General features: G+C 50.3%; 1 protein-coding gene across 4 annotated transcripts in view; it reads left to right on the top strand.

Moving 5' to 3' along the window:
* Positions 1-17,081, top strand: part of IL16 (interleukin 16) — a 111,172-nt gene that overhangs the window by 83,659 nt on the left and 10,432 nt on the right. For all 4 annotated transcript variants that reach the window (XM_057720895.1, XM_057720896.1, XM_057720897.1 and 1 more), the window contains 5 exons: positions 1,808-1,940; positions 6,351-6,438; positions 8,425-8,903; positions 12,864-13,017; positions 15,558-16,656. In XM_057720895.1, the coding sequence (XP_057576878.1) occupies positions 1,808-1,940; positions 6,351-6,438; positions 8,425-8,903; positions 12,864-13,017; positions 15,558-16,656 (1,953 nt within the window). The remainder of the gene's footprint in view (positions 1-1,807; positions 1,941-6,350; positions 6,439-8,424; positions 8,904-12,863; positions 13,018-15,557; positions 16,657-17,081) is intronic.

Here is a 17,081-nt window from a genome sequence, read left to right as displayed (position 1 = left end):
ACTGTAGAGTGACGCAAATAGGAACTTCAAGGAGGGTTACCTGTGTAGTCTATGTGGAAAAAGAAGCTTACTAAGCAAATCAGTAGTATTAACTCCGTTTCTTGGTAGCATAAACAAAGTATTTTCGGGCATTCCACATATATCTTTTTGTGAGTAACTTCTAAGAGGAGTAAAAATCTAAATTTTATTTTCAGCAAGTGATCTGAGTTTGGTAATAGCATTTGATTCCAGTTTAACTTGTTACAATACTTTATACTCAGTCCAGACATTCATGTATCTCTTCTCTCCTATAGCGTACGATATATACTATATATTTGTATGTATCCCAGATAGTATATCTTTATGTAGAGCTTCTCTACTGGGTTTGGGTTTTGCTGAATCAGGAGAGTCTTGCCATATGTTAGAAAGATTTCCTATAACTGCCGTACTGAGGCTGGCCAAAAAGTTCTTCCGGGGTGTTACGGAAAAACCCAAGCGAACCTTTTGGCCAACCCAATATATACAAGCCCTGCTTAGGATGGTATCTTGATGAAGCTTCCGAATTAGAGATGGGCTTGCTGCTGTCATGGGCAGGAGGGTGACAGCTGATTTGCTGAGCTGCTGTGCTTTTCCCTGGGACAGAGTGGGTGAGTCCGAGTGATGGCCTTTGTCCTAATATCTTTAGACAGAGTCTTCCCTCCTGGACCTGCAGCTGGGTAGGGATTGTTTTGGAAGGGTCCACTTTCCTTGGCATCAGGTGCGGTACGGCCATGGTCTTCAGTTATAGCGATGAAAATGTGTACTTTCTTAGCAAGAAGAAGGAGGGGGACTAGCTCAGCAGCAGAAATGTAGAAGGAAAGGACAATAGACCCAGCAGGAGGAACAGCGAAATTAGTGTCAGGAGACCTGACTTCCAGTCCTGGCCCTGCGGATAACCAGCTAGGGCAGAGGATGGCAAATGGGAGCCCCTCATCTGTTCTGTTTTGTTTTTTTTAAATGAAGTTTTCCTGGAAAAGCCATGCTCATTCATTTACATATTGTCTAAGGCTGCTATTTTTAGGCTATGGCATCAGAGTTGCACGGTTGCCACAGAGATGGTATGGCCTGCAAAGCCTAAACTATTTACTATTTGGCACTTTCCAGAAAAAGCTTTTTAATCCCTAAGTGGGGTCTTATTGAGGAGATAATGTCACCCTGTCTGCCTCATTTTCCCCCGGTATGAAGCAAGGGAATTGGATTGTACAAATCCTCCGTGTATCAGTGCAACCTTATTTTTTGTAACTCATTTTTTTCCCCATTTCCCACCTTACAAGAAGGAACTCCATCACCTTCCCTCTTTATTTCTTTTTGCAAGAACCTCCGCTGCTTCTCTGCCCAGTTATTTCTTCTTTACCTTTTAGCATGTCCCATCCACCCTTCCTCTTAACCATTCTGCACATGGGACCATGAAACCCCAAGAGAGGATGTGAACAGTTAAATCATGGTTAATTGGTTAATCCATTACATTAGTTAAACAACGCTCGCCATCTTGATCGAGCTTAAGTTAAATGGAAAAGGGCAGAAAAAAGTTACAAGCTTTTGTGAATGTTGCTCTTCTCTGGGTGTGCACTGCCTCCCACCTTGCGGTCATGCATGAAGTGGGTGTGTGATACCCCACTTTGGTCGGCCCCTGTTCTGAGTTTCAGTCGGGAGGCAAAGGAGGTCTGCTTATTGGTGTGAATTTGAGGCTCACTACACAGCCCAGGCAGGAGTGGGCCCTCGGGAGAAGCTGCCGTGCACATGCCCTGTTGATGAACTTGCTGATGGCCTCCTGTTGATGCCTCTGCAGGTGCGGCGATGAGCTTGTGGAAATCAACGACTCCCCCGTGCACTGCATGACACTCAATGAAGTCTACGCGATCCTGAGTCACTGTAACCCAGGTCCGGTCCCCATCATGGTTAGCCGACATCCGGACCCACAGGTGACACCCCGCTGGGCATCCTCTTCTTCCCAGGCCCACTCTCTCAGGACTCACAATGGAATAAGAAATGGATGAAAGTGGAGATGTTGCTAAGTTTGAACCAAGTGTCTGTAGTAACAAGTGTCTGCAGCAGAGGTCCTCTGAAAAACTCCTAGACACAGAGGCGATTGGCATTGGTTCCGGGACGCTCTTGCAGCTGGGTTACAGCCTCTAGGGCAGGAAAATATAGACCCAGGACTCCTGCCAGCAGATAGAAGAGATTCACTCATGCATGCATTCAGTGGGTTCCCACTATGTGACCGTCTGGAGCTGGGCGCTGAGTAAACAGGGAGAAGTGAGCTCGTAGCACGCAGTCCTGCTCTCCAGAAGCTTACGCGCTCGCTAGAGAGACTGACAGCAAGATCATTGCAATACAGAGTAGTAGGTACTGTGAGAATAACAGAGATACAGAAGGGAAGGTTAGATAAAGCAAGAAATATCAGAAGTTAGTTTTCTCCAGGCAGAGAATTTGCAGAAGCTCATTCCAGGCAGTGGGAACACAAAGTTAAGTTGCAGAGTCATAAAGGGACCTGTCGTGGAAGGAGAGGGGTGATTCTCGGGGCTGGGATGTAGGGACTGGAGGAGAACATGGAGAATGGAGTTTGACGAGGCACTGGGGTTACATGGCAAAGGGCTTCCCACAGAACACTGAGGTGTTTGCATTTTATTCTGTGGGTGGTGAGGAACTAGGCGAGGTGTGCAGCTCTAGATGTGACATGTTCAGATTTTTTTTTTTTACCCTTTGATTGCACTGCAGAGGACAGGATGGAGTAGGTGGAACTTGGGGTTTTTAGGAGGAAGGAAACGGATGGTGAGGGACTCAACTAAACAGCAGACGTGGGAAGAGAATAGAGAAGAGGGGCAGCAGGAGGTGACTTGGAAAGAATCTACAAGTTCTGTTGGCCGATTAGCTCTGGGGCAGGAGAGGGGGGAGCCTCGGAGGACTGGAGTGTTTTTAGATTGGAAGACTGATGGCAACACCATCATTGGAATAGAGAATCAGAGAAGGAGGGGTGGGTTTGGAGGGGAGGAGAATGAGCTCAGTGTGGGACACCGTGAGATGGAGGTGCCTGTGGGATGTTTAATACAAGATGCCCGTAGGCAATTAGATTGAAGGCTGAAAATGTCTGGTAAGTGAGATCTGGGTGGAAGCAAGACTTGGGAAGTGCAGCCAGGGGCGTGGGTGGGATGACTCTGGGGGCCCTGGTGATAATCCCCATCCCTGTTTCAGCCTCACTGGGTGCCAGATGGGTTTGCCAAAGACCCGACATACACAGTCGCCTTTAGTTGCTATATATCCCTCTGAAGTCAAAATGATTTTCCCCTCCGATTCATGGATGAGGAAACTGAGGCTTAGAAAGGAAAAGGAACGTGCCCAGTGGTGGAGCCACGAGATGGAGAAGCTAGGATTTAAACCCACGATAGCCCATGTTCTTAACTGGTGGACTTGCAAACTCCCAGCAGAGATAGGACAGGGAAGGGACTGATGGGCTAGTTCCACACATGCCTGTGTGGTGGGGTTCCAACCCGGCCCCGCTCAGTCATTGACCACTGACAGTAAGCACACGGAGGAAAGCAAACGTCTCACTTCAGGTAAACATGGAGCTCATCTCAATCTCTGGGCGGTAGAAGAAAACAGAAAAGAAAGGGGTCTCGATTTGTTGATCCGTGCCTCTTGCTGCTTGAGGAGGATGCAGGGTGGGGGGCGAAGCTGTTGCCCCTGGCCTTGAGGGCTTGCATTCTGGCTGGAGGGATGAGGCATCCACACAGAGAGTCCGCAGGAGGTGAGGGCCATGGGTGTGAGGGGTCAGGGGCCCAGCTGCTCAGACAAGGCAGCCAGGTGGTGAAGGACAGGCCCAGCTTGGAGCGGCAGAAAGGCAGAGGCACTGCAGGCAGGGGAGACCCAGGGGACACAGGCAGCAGGGCAGAGAGGACAGAGCTGGGGCTTGGCAGCAGGAGGCCTGGCTCACGCCCAGCTTCGCTACTTACTTTGAGTGACCTTGGACATTCATCTAACCTCCTAGAGGCTTGGGCTCCTCACCTCTGAAATGGGGGCGTGGTCTTTACCTTACAGGACTGCTCTGGAGGGGAAATCTCTTCTACTGAGAGTTTACCATTTGCCAGGAACAGTGCCCAGCACGTTATTTTTTATTTTTTTTTATATTTAAAGTGTACAATTTGATATTATTTTTCTTATTAGTAATGTATATATGGCAATCCCAATCTTCCAGTGCCCAGCACTTTAAATGTTATATTTAGTATTATTATTTTTTTTATTGGGGTAAAATACATCTGACAAAAACTTTACCATCTCAGCCATTTTTTTTTTTTTTTGGCCACACCGTGCGGCATGTGGGATCTTAGTTCCCCGGCCAGGGGCTGAACCCGCGCCCCCTACATTGGAAGTGCAGAGTTGTCGTAACCACCGGACGGCCACCCCCATCTTAGCCATTTTGAAGCGTGGCGCCCAGTGGCATGAAGGACGTTCACATTGTTTTGCAGCCATGACCACCAGCCGTCTCCAGGACTCTTCATCTTGCCAAACCGACACTCTCCATAGCTTCAACAACTCTCATCCCCCTCCTCCCCCAGTCCCTGGAGATGACCATTCTACTTTCTGTCTCCGTGATTTTGAGTACTCTGCATACGTCTTATAAGTGCCGTCATACCGTATTTGTCCTTCAGTGACCTGGTCATTTCACTCAGCATAATGTGCTTTAGGATCATCCATGTTGAGGCATGTGTCAGCATGTCCTTCCTCTTTAAGGCTGAATAAGATTCCGTTGTATGTATAGACCATATTTTGCATATCCATTCATTTGTGGACGGACACCTAGGTCACTTTCACCTTTTGGCTATTGTGAATAATGCTGCTGTGTACGTGGGTGCTTTCCATTCTTTCTGGGTGTATATCCAGAAGTAGAATTGCTGGGTCATATGGTAATTCTATTGTTAATTTTTTGAGGAACTGCTATACTGTTTTCCATAGTGGCTGCACCATTTTGTATTCTTACCTGCAATGCACAAATGTTTCAGTTTCTCCATTTCCTATCAACACTAGTCATTTTCTGTTTTATTGATAGTAACTATGCTCATGGGTGAATTGCTATCTCACTGTGGTTTTGTTTTTTGTTTTTTTGTTTTTTTAATTTTTTTGGCTGTGTTGGGTCTTCGTTGCTGTGCGCAGGCTTTCTTTAGTTGTGGTCAGCGGGGGCTACTCTTCGTTGCGGTGCACAGGCTTCTCATTGCTGTGGCTTCTCTTGTTGTGGAGCACGGGCTCTAGGCACATGGGCTTCAGTAGTTGCAGCACATGGGCTCAATAGTTGTGGCACATGGGCTTAGTTGCTCCGCGGCATGTGGGATCTTCCTCGACCAGGGATCGAACCCATGTCCCCTGCATTGGCAGGTGGATTCTTAACCACTGCGCCACCTAGGAAGCCCCTATCTCACTGTGGTTTTGATTTGCATTACCCTAATGATTAGTGATGTTGAGTATCTTTTCACGTGCTTACCGGCCATTTGCATATCTTTGGAAAACGTCTATTCAAATCCTTTGCCCATGTTTTACTTGGATTGTTTGATTGCTTTTGTTGTCGAGTTGTAGGAGTCTGATTTGCAGACATCTTCTCCCATTTCATGAGTTGCTTTTTCACTGTATTAATTGTGCCCTTTGTTGATTGCTACACAGAATATTTTCATTTTCACATTGTCTAGCTTATCTATTTTTTCTTTTGTTGCCTGTGCTTTTGGTGTCAGTGTATTTTTTAAAATCCTCTATTCTTACTGTGAAGTAGGTTTTATTGTCCTTATTTTACAGAAAAAAAAATTGAGGTTTAGAAGCATAAGTACCTTGTGCAAGAGTGTGCAGTTAGAAAATGGGGGTGGGGGGAGCTGGGACTTGAACACAAGTCTGTTTGGCTCCAGGACTCATACTTTTCGCTATCACTATAAGGTGATTTATTACTTGTGACAATAAGATGGTTAGGGTGATGGTTATGACGTCATTGTTGCTGGTAATGGTGGCCATGATGATGTCATGACAGCATTAAGAATGGAATAGCTCCTGGAAGTAGACTCTGAAATGGTAACTTTGCCTAGTTTTGCAGCAAGTAGTGGAAAGAAGATTGGAGAGTTGAGAGGAACCACCTTGGGAACCCCTTTATTGACAGAGTTTGGACTTTACATAGAAGATACTAGGGAACCACTGATGCCCAGGGAGTTTTTGGAAATGGAATTTGTCAGCTCTTTGTGGAGTGGGTGTGAAGGAAAGAAACTAGAATCCAGGGGCCCAGCTTGGGAGCTGGTACAGGACTCAGATCCTGATGCAGGAGTTTCCACGGTTTGCTTGAGGAGGTGCTGGATATTTTCTAGGTCTCTGAACAGCAGCTCAAAGAAGCTGTGGCCCAGGCTGTGGAGAATGTCAAGTTTGGAAAGGAGAGGCATCAGTGGAGTCTGGAAGGTAAGGAAACAGTGAACGTGTGTTTGCAGTATCTTTGTCTTCTTAGAAACCTTTGAGTTTAGCCATTCACTCACCCTCTACCCCAGGAATACATTATAGCCCTATAGACAGGCGTGGTTCATAGACAAGGGTTGAAAGCTAGCAGTCCACCAGCTAAATCTGGCTCCCATTTTGCTTTGTTGGAGAGACACGAGAGTTTAAAATCATCTGAATTTGAGTTGTTTTAAATGGGCGAGCTTTCTCTGTTTCTTAGAAGTCCCCACCATTCTCTGTTATCTTATACCGGGTTGCCAGTCACACAGTTGTCCCTGTAGGCATTTGAGATATCAGCCCCTAGCCTGTAAGAATAGAATCTTTAGAGATAATAATATCTATTAATAGAATTTCTGACGTATGCTAAGTTCTAATAATATATTATTTCTCTGAATCTTCCTGTATAATTTTTATGCATATTTTTGGGGAAAAAGCTGGGCCCTGGGAGGTTCCCTTACCCCAGATCACCCCACTTAGTGCACAGAAGACCTGGGATGGGAACCAGGCTAGCTGACTCCAATGTATAGCTCTTAGGCAGTGGCCAAGTCTTTGTGGAATGTCCATATTACAGAACATGCAGCCTTTAGCACCGATGTTGACAAGGAGGTTACAGAGTCTGGAAAATGTTCAGAGCAAAGGACAGGACACAAAATTTTATTTTAGCGATGTTCTCCCATTGCCACCCACTCATCATGCATCTATGCTCAAGGAAAGATGACAGAGAAAAACATTTTGACAGTGGTTATCTCTGGCTGATAGGTTGCAGGTGAATTTTTACTTTCATGTCTTCCTTTTTGTGGCTGACTTTTCTCTCCACAAAGATGTATTTTTATTTTATGACTAGGAAAACGCAAAAGAAAACTTTTCCTTTGAGGATGATTGGAATTATGGGCTTGGCTGGCCTTGGTTCTGTCCTAAGTTCTGAGGTGCTCACCCGTGGGACTCCCCTTACTCTTCGGGACTTGCAGAATATGCTGGCCCTTGACCAAGAGGCTGGGCCTCAATCTGCTCCCACCCTTTTGAGCTGTGATTCTAAGGAAGGGGTATCTGCAACCGTTTACCACCAGGGAGAACAAAGGGTCCACGAAGGATGTGTGGATGGCCCTGGTGCTGGGAATATGAGAGGCGGTGGTGCTAAGAACCAGGAAGAAGGGCTGAACAGGAAGAGAAAAGAAAGAGGGGACTCTGGCTAAGACACAGTGGTTTTGCTTCATCCTCATTTCTGGAAAGAAATGGGGACCTCTTGTGAAAAGGCTCAAAGCATCTTCACAAATATCCTCTCTTTGATGTTGAGCCTCAAAATGCCCAGTGACCCTGGAATTAGGATCTCCATTTTACAGATGAGCCAAGGGAGCGTGGGTGTCTGGGTTCCCCCAGAGGCTGACTCTGAGATGGGGTTTGGCCTGCAGGGTGTTGATTCAGAAGCGTCCTGAGGCGCCACACCTGTGGAAGGGAGGCGGTCGCAGGGCTGGGCAGAGGGACGAGCTGAGCTGAGATGACACTGGACAGCTTCCACTGACCCCTGGAGCTCACATGGCCCATCAGGGTTGTCCTGGTGGCAGAAATGGCTGGCCCTTTCTAGCCCCACCTCCATCTGTGTTGGAGATGGGTTGCCTCTCAGGCGAGGTGGCTTTCCGTAGCCCAGACGGCTCCCTGGAGGGGCTGACGGCTGCAGGCCATCTGCTACTAGCCCTCGGCATAGCTAGGACATCAAGCCCTTCCTTGAAGGGCCATCTGGGGGGTGCATCTCCATCTCCATCACATGGGGACGCAGAAGGTTTGAATGATTTTCCCAGCCTAAAGTCATGGGTGCTGGGCACCAGACCCGAGACTGCTGAGCTCCTAACCAAAGTGACCTCTGAGGAGAAATGGACACCCTGGGGGGGCAGCATGTCACCCGCGGCAGTCGTGAGCGAGGCCGGGGGTGGAGGTTCCCTTGTGCTTCCCATGCAGGTGTCAAAAGGCTGGAGAGCAGCTGGCACGGGCGGCCAACCTTGGAGAAGGAGCGGGAGAAGAGCTCAGCCCCCCCACATCGCAGGGCTCAGAAGGTCATGCTCCGCTCCAGCAGCGACAGCAGCTACGTGTCAGGGTCCCCCGGGGGCAGTCCCAGCAGCGGCGGAGAGCAGCCACCCTCCGACTTGGACGGCAGCACACACAGTCCCAGCCTGCCCCTGGGGCCGGAGCCAGGGTTGCCTCCCAGGGCATCGTCCAGGCCACCCCAGGAGAGCCTGCCCCTTCCTGAGAGCCAGGGCGGCCACCCGCCACTGAGACTGAAGAAATCCTTTGAGATTTTGGTGAGAAAGCCTACGGCCTCCAAGCCCAAGCCTCCACCCAGAAAATACTTTAAAAGTGACAGTGACCCTCAGAAGAGTCTAGAGGAGAGAGAGGACTCCCTGTGCCCTTCTGGACACACCTTGCCTGCCTGTGGCCAGGTAAGAGAGGTGTCCGATGGGTTGAACGTTCTCCTGCACCAAGCAGGGTTGATCTTGGGGCATTCACAGAGTGTTAGCTGTGGGCAAAGGAGGTTTCTCCTCCATCAGAGAGAAGAGGCTGGGCTCAAGCTTAGGGCTGACTGCGGAAAGAGGACTTCGACGCTCAGCAGATCTCAGCTGAAGCTGCAGTCTTACTGGCTTGTTTTCTGCATTCTCATCCATTATACACTGGAACTCGAGGTTGCTTTCACAGCTCTCTAAGCTTCAGTTTCCTTATCTGTTAATTGGGGCCAAGTTTAGAGGCTCCCTCCATGGGCTAGTGTGAGGATTCAATGGAACCAACTGAGTGGATCCATAACAGACTCTCAGGCATAACGGTGTTCATTGCTGTGTTAGTTCTTCAATCACACCCTTAAAGACCTCCGTGTCCTTTCTCCGCAGCCCCATCCCACTCCCCTACAGGAAGGCAGACTGACAGCCAGGGAGCTGCTACATCTCGGGCCATTTTTATGCCCAGAGGCTGTGCTTTGTCACAGTTAAGCCTGACAACCATCTGGGGGTGAGAGTACCCTTCATGCAAAGAGGAAAGCCAGTGACTTGCTCAAGTTCACATTGCCTGTGGGTTACTTTACCACTAGGCTATGCTGTCTTTCACTTCTTCCCCGGCAGCTGCCTTCCCTGGGCAGGTGAAACTGGGGCCTCTGGGAATCCCCTCTAAAGATCTGTAATAAGGTTTGGTAAACTTCAGGGGGAGTAAGAGACCCCAGGGAGGAAGGTGTTGAGTAGGAGGGGTGAGGGTGAAGGAGGGAGCGGAAGCCAGGTTGCTGAACAGGAAGCACAGTTTTGCAGAGAGCCGGCAGGATGTGGCTGGTTAGCAATTCATGATGGAGTTGCCAAGGTGGATCTGTTTCCTTGCTCCTCCTTTCAAAGCAAACATTTTTTCCTTTGAGCCTGAGACCTGTAAGTCCAGGAGGGCAAATTAGGAACAGAGAGGCTGAGAAGCCAGGCTTTTTACTTTGCTCCTGGAGACCCAGAAAATGAGTAGATTTGTCAGAGCAGGTCTGTGGGGCTCAAAGGGGCTGCCCTGGTGCTGCCCTTGGGCGCCCTGGCCAGGTTGGACCAGATTTGGGGCAGGGAGTCTCCCCACGTGAGGCTGCTAGAGGAGCAAGCTGGGCTTCTGCAGGGAAGGCATGGAGGGAGCTCTGCTGCTAGCAAAAGGCCCTTGTCTTTGCCACCCTGAACTGCCTCTTCAGCATCTGTCTCTCCTGCCTGCATCCTCCCGCTTTCTGCTTTGTCCCACACGGACCACAGACCCCTCTACGGCCTTTTACAAAAGCACAGCCAACCGTACATTATCTTCCTGGGCGTTGGGGGATACAGAGAAGGGATTATAGCACAACAAAAACACAGGGCTGTTTGCTGCACGTCATTCTTAAACATCTCCTCCACCCATGCCTGGGGATTTCTCATTGGGTGTTTTCTCCTTGGCCCCAGTGTATAACATCTCTCCGTCCTTCCATCCCCCGCTCCACTATCTCTTCCTCCTCCTCCTCCTCCTCCTTCTCCTTTTTCTGTTTCTCTGCCCACCCCCCCCCCCCCACCCTCTACCTCCCTCAGTCTTTTCTCTCCAGGGTCCCAAGACCCTTCTCAAGCTTTTATGACATCCTTCAAATCTTTTTCATCTACTGTAACTCAAGGGGACTTAACTTCCACAACCAAAATGGCCTTCAGGATATGTCCTTCAGCTGACAACCAATCCTCTCCTTTCTAGAAAATCGGTTTGAACTATCACTTGTGGTTAAAAATCACTTTCTCCCCTAAGTCCACATCTCTGTTTTCTTTTCTTCTTTCCCTTCTCTCTCCCTCATTCACCAAGCACTGTGCCAGGAAATACTATTTAGAGAAAAATTCAAGAAAAAAATTTATTTCAGGAGCTAATTAAAAAAAAAAACCTCCTATGAAGAGGGTGCAACATCAGGTATGTTGATGAAAAGACAAAACACATCTGTGTCTGTTCCAAGATGCAAAGTTGCTTTGATGACTGTGGTTGGTACCCAGAGCATCGGCCTGTGAAAGTGTCAACCATTCATAGATATAGACAGGTGTCACCTCATCTTTCAGAGTTCTGACTGGGTAAAATTAAATTTCAACCAAGTGTCATTTTTTCCTGCTGATGAATGTCTTAGATACCGTCAGTCTAATATTTTAAGCTTCTAATGCCGTGGCCAAGCCTTGCTGTTACAAGGGACTAGTTCAAGAAATGCAGTGATTCCTTTGAGTTGGTTAGTCTCTCAGTGTTTCCAAAATGCTCCCCTAGAAGTCAGTTCTACAATAGGAAACTTGGGCTGGGGCAGTGCTTCGTGAACACATTTCTAACTTCTGTAGAATTTTCTCTTTCTTTCTTCTTCTTTTTTTTTTTTTTTTGCATTTCTAAATTTATTTATTTTTATTTATTTACTTTTGACTGTTGGGTCTTTGTTGCTGTGCACGGGCTTTTTCTAGTTGTGGTGAGCAGGGGCTACTTTTCGCTGCAGTGCACAGGCTTCTCATTGTGGTGGCTTCTCTTGTTCCGGAGCACAGGTTCTAGGCACGTGGGCTTCAGTAGTTGTGGCACATGGGCTCAACAGTTCTGGCTCACGGGCTCTAGAGCACAGGCTCAGTAGTTGTGGCAGCATGTGGGATCTTCCCGGACTAGGGATCAAACCCATGCCCCCTGCATTGGCAGGCAGATTCTTAACCACTGTGCCACCAGGGAAGTCCCATTCTGTAGAATTTTTATTCATAAAGAATGTTTATTGACAAAGTAGGTATTAAATCCCAGGCCACAGACATTTTCAATGTCTTTTTTAGTCCCAAATGATGCATTTGTTCCTCCTTCCTTCCTTCCTTTTGGGAGGAAGCCTGCAGTCTTGTCAAATAGCCAGCCCATCATTCCACCAGACCCTGGAATGAGCAGAACACAGATGCCATCCATAGAAGCGTGGCAGACAGTTTCCCTTGCAGAACAATTTAGGTAGCATCATTTTGCTGATGTCTGCCTTCTTTTTCTCTGGGTTGATATTTTGCTTATTCCTCCTACTGTGTATGTGTATCTCTCTGGAGCACTCCTGCCTGGGTTCTCTGCCTAGAAAATTCATACACTTTGCTCAAGAGCCAAACAAAAAGCACTTCTGTTGGGAAGCTTTCTGCACTTCTCTGGGGCACAACTGTTGCTGGCTGCTTCCTCTGGGCCCTGACAGCATCTCTTTCATGCTGTATGAAAACCAGACTCTAGTCAAGCATTGGATAGTTACTTGGTACTTAGTCCATCTCATCCCTAGTCTGGTTTGTGCAGGAGCCTGGGTCTGCATCCTGGCTCAGTGGGGAAACCATTCTGCCCTAGATCGATAACGTCACCCTGGGGGCTGCAGAGGGAAGCGATGGCACAGGTCCAGAGTACCCGTCATCCTTTGCAGCATGCTTTCCACACAACGGAATGATTAATCACAATATGGAAAGCCAGAGACACACATTTTCCTCTGAGTGTTCTCCCCTTAACTTAGTGAAGACAGGAGGGGAGTTCTTTGCCTAGTTCTCGTCCGTCCTGGAATGGGGGTGCTTTGGTAGGATATGATAGTAAATGAAGCAGTAGCCAGCCCCCTTCCCCACTGCCAAGCCTCTGTTCCCTGTCACAGAGAGCCCAGGATCTTCACATATGTCAATAGAATGAGCCCACGTTCTGGACACTGGCTCGTGGGAAGCAGAAGAATGCTCTGGGCCTCCAGGAGGTGCCGGCTCCCTGGGTCAGCCACGTAGGCAGCCCAGTGGAGGAAAGGACCCTCTTGATTGACAGGGCTGCTGCTGAACTTCTCATTAAAGCAGCTCAACGTCGGCCCTCCAGTCCCAATCAAAGTGCGCCTTGCCTTCTCACAGCTGGAGGCTACCGTTTTGACACAATCTTGCTTCCTGTTTACACGACAGGAAGCCAGAGAAGTACTGCCACCGCCGCCTGCGCAGGAAGACGCAGCAGCAGGGAGAACCCCTCACACCGCTGCCTGTGGCCCAGGACCTGCCGTCGGCCTGCGGACGACGTCCTCCTCGGAGGGCCAGCTGGGCAGGAGGGGAGCCAGCCCAGGTAGGTTCTCATTTAGATCTGCCAGGAGGAAGGACCTTCCGGATCAAGGTCCAGTGCTAAGGGAAGAACGTGAGTTTGTCCGGACCACTGGAGGGGTCTGTGTGACTCGGCAGCTGGTCTTGGGCTGAGGAAGAGGCAGCAGTCCCCGAGGCAGTGAGACAGCAGGACCATGAGGGTGCTGTCCAGGGTGGGGAACCTCCTGGCTGGATCGTGATACTATGATGGGGGCCGGGGATGTGGGGGGAACACGGGCCAATCCAGGTAGTCAGCTGGAGAAAGGAGCCCCTGGGAAAAGGTCCAGGACATGCCCACCCAACCACAGTGAGCAGCTGCTGTCCCTAGGGTGACCATTCAGGTAGGCTGCATCCAGCACTTCCAAATCTAGGAACAGGGGGTCAGAGAGGCAAGGATGAATAGTGTGTTGCTGGTGGTCACCGTCTCCTGGGGGTGGGGGGTGGACGGAAGGGCTGTGCCCACGTGGTGCCCCTGGAAGTGCTGAGACATGAGTCGAATATGCAGAGCTTTGCTAGAAAGAGCATCGGATTTGGGATCAGGGAGATCAGGGTAGGAAATCTGTCTGTGTCCTTCACGAATGTGATTCAGGGCAACTTTCTTTACTTTTCTGAGTCTTGACTCACTCATCAGCAAGATGTGGGAAACCACATAGAACCCCAACCTGTGATTCCATTCAGCGAGCGTGTATTGAGCGCTGGCTTCATGAGACCCTGTGCTAGCTTCTTGGGAGGGAGAGGAAGAGATAGAGAGAGAGAGAGGAGATATGAGAATGAATGAGAAAGAGAAGGAGAGAAAGAAGCAAGACCAGTTCCTGCCATCAAGGAGCTCCCAGTAGAGGCAGAGTAATAACTAGGTAGGCTACAAACCTATATATTATTACTCAGCCTGTCTGAGAAACAATACATGAAAAGCGCATGGAAGTCTCTTGGAGGTTAAGGGACGTTATGAATGGAAACAGCTGGCATGTGTCACCCAGGGCAGAGGCCCTAGCACTGGAGGGTAGGGCCTCTCCCTCCCCTCCCCTGAGTCATCCCAATTGAGGAACACGCCAGGGAACGCCTTGGTGTTCTACTGGCAAGAGCTCCTCACCCCAGTTTGCAGAGGGCTCTCCTGTGGAAGGTCTGACTACTGAGTCTTAACAACAGGCCCTGCAGCAGAGCAATGTGTAAATGCAGAATCAGGCTGAGAGGGCCGGACTCACTTGGTAAAGCCCCGGAGCTAGCAGTAACCACCCCGGCCTTTGGGGTGACGCAGAAAGGCTCTCTAGTACCTTCAAGGCTTAATGTTCCGCGTGGTTTGTGTACCCTGAGGGCTGGCATTGAGACCAGGGGCAGGGGGAATCAGTCTTCCTTAAATTGGGTTGCATTCTGATATCAAGCAGCCCCCAGAGCATGGAACGAGAGCAGCATACGCTTAACCAGGGAGAGATCAAACTTGGGGTGACCGCAGGACCGCACATCCACTTGGCTTCTTGGCTGTGCAGGACCTGGGGACCGGCCTCCCTCTGTCCCTGGGAAAGAGTCAGGGGCAGAGTCTCCCCTGTTCTGGCTTGTTTAAGGCTGGCTTCCAAGAAAGACCTCCAGATGTTCCCCCCCGCCCCCCAGTGGTAAGGCGCTAACCTTGGCGGGGCGGGCCTGATAGAGCAGGCTGCGGGGCTGCCCCAGCGCCAAGGCCCAGGCTCATCCCGGGTGCATTAAATCAGAACCCAGGGCTGGACATCAGTATTCTTTACAGTCTCCAGATTCCAAGGTGCCAGCCAAGTCTGGGAATCGTTGTCACAGAGCTTCTTTCTACCTGGAACCTCCTCATCGGCTCTTTGGGCGGGGGGAATGCTCCTTTGCTGAGCAAGCCGCTTAATTCTTTGAGTAGGGAGAGTAGCACCTCACATGACTTCAGGGACCAGATGGATGCTTTCATGTGTGAAGTGCCGACCTGGGGAGAGAGACGACTGTAACCGCACAGAGCTGGGGTGCACCCCCGTCTGAAGGCGTGCACGCCGACATTTGCTTTTTAATGACATGGGTGGTACAAATCAAATGTGGCTGCCAATTTGCGACCCTTGGCTTAAAAGTTTAAAAGGTAAGAGAATTGCTTCGGCCTTTAAAGTTTTAATGAGTTATCTAAGAGGCTATTTAGTACCGTGGAAAGACACAAAAGTGAGGAATCGGAGACAGGGGGTCTCACCCTGGCTCTGCCAACGGATGACCCCTTACCCTTGTGAATGTTGGGTTCCTCCATTATACAATGTCAGAGATCACACCAGGTATTCTATGCAAACCCTTCTAGCTCTAAAGTGCTAGGATGCTGTGGCGTTAAGTCTCTGGTCCTCTGGTTCTGTGTCCCTGCCTGTTCGCATTTCAGCCAGGTAATAGCACCTGGGGTAGCAGCTCACCCAGCGAGGGATCCACTGCTTCTGCCAGTCTCTTCCTCTAGAATCCTTGCTGTTCATCTTTGAAACTAGAACTTAGGAAGAAAACTCACCATCAGGTATAATGCACAGCTTTGGCCTTCTTTCTGCTCCCCAGTGACGCAAGCGTCCCCAGTAAAACACCCACTGCTTAAGAGGCAGGCTCGGATGGACTATAGCCTTGATACCACCGCCGAGGACCCTTGGGTTAGAATTTCGGACTGCATCAAAAATCTCTTTAGCCCCATCATGAGCGAGAATCATAGCCACACGCCGCTGCAGCCCAACGTCGCGCTGGGTGAGGAAGATGGGATCCAGGGCCACCCGGATGGGACTGCGCCGAGGCTGGACACCACCAGTGGAGGTCCCAAAGTTTACAAGTCGGCAGATGGTAGCACTGTGAAGAAGGGTCCTCCAGTGGCCCCCAAGCCTGCCTGGTTTCGCCAAAGCTTGAAAGGTTTGAGGAATCGCGCCCCAGACTCAAGGCGGCCGTTGGAGGCAGCCTCCCCCAGCCAGCCGACACCCACCTCCAGGGAGCGCCCCGGGCCACCCCTGCGGGCTTCATCCTCCTCCATCAAGCAGAGAATCAGCTCCTTTGAAACCTTTGGCTCCTCTCACCTGCCGGACAGAGGAGCCCAGAGACTGAGCCTGCAGCCCTCCAGCTCCTCGGGGGAGGCAGCAAAACTTCCTGGCAAGCAAGAGGAAGGACGGGCTTCTGGTGTCTCTGGGCGAGGGGCTCCCCCCGCCGTGGAGCAGCAGCGGCCGGAGCCAGAGCAGCTGCCCCCAGCCTCCCCAGCAGCCTCGGAGGCCAGCGCCCCCGGTGTGCCGGAGTCCCCTCCCCCAGGACAGCAGCCCGGTCAGAAAACCCTCTCCTCTGACCCTGACCCCCTCTCGAGGCTGCTAGCGATGCAGATGGAGGGACCTCGAGGCCCAGGCGTCAAGATGCCAAGCCAGCGGGCACGGAGCTTTCCCCTGAGCAGGACGCAGTCCTGCGAGATGAAGCCACTGGATGAAAAGACCAGTAAGCTCTACTCCATCAGCAGCCAGGTGTCATCGGCTGTCATGAAGTCCCTGCTGTGCCTCTCATCTTCTGTCTCCTGTGGCCAGACCCCCTGCAGCCCCAAGGAAGGGGCGTCACCCACGGCAGCGTCCAGTGAAGACCAGGTTGCAAATAGTTCTGCGGAAGCTCCTGCCTCGGACACAGGCTTCTCACTCAAGTGAGTGTCTCTGCCCAGTGCTGACCTTATCTCGTCTTTCGTCCTCTTATAATCCTCTGTGTCTTTTAAGTTGCTCAGGTTTGCTAACAGATTGTTCCACCTGTTCTTTTATGTGTGTGTGTGTGTGTGTATGTGTGAGACACCCCTGCCTTCTGTATTAAGGAGTTTTCACAACTCCTCACAACTCCCTTGCGAGGGGTGGGAGGCGGGGGGCAGAACTGGCCCCCTGGTGAATTACACGTGCATATTTGGAACGGATGCACCTTGGACAGGAAGACCAGACCAAAGCCAAGAGATGACCCCTTGGCGTTCTCACTGCCTTCCTCTCCCCAAAGGAACCCACCTGTACTCTGCACAAGGGTTAAGTCCCCTGGACTGGGAGTTCGGATGTCTGGGTCCCAGCTCCCGCACTGATGCCCTGACCA

Source organism: Hippopotamus amphibius, chromosome 2 (genome assembly GCF_030028045.1).
Source record: "Hippopotamus amphibius kiboko isolate mHipAmp2 chromosome 2, mHipAmp2.hap2, whole genome shotgun sequence".
In the NCBI taxonomy this organism is placed as follows: Eukaryota; Metazoa; Chordata; class Mammalia; order Artiodactyla; family Hippopotamidae; genus Hippopotamus; species Hippopotamus amphibius.
The sequence above is the reverse complement of the archived record's forward strand: the minus strand, read 5'-3'. Positions and strand labels throughout refer to the sequence as shown.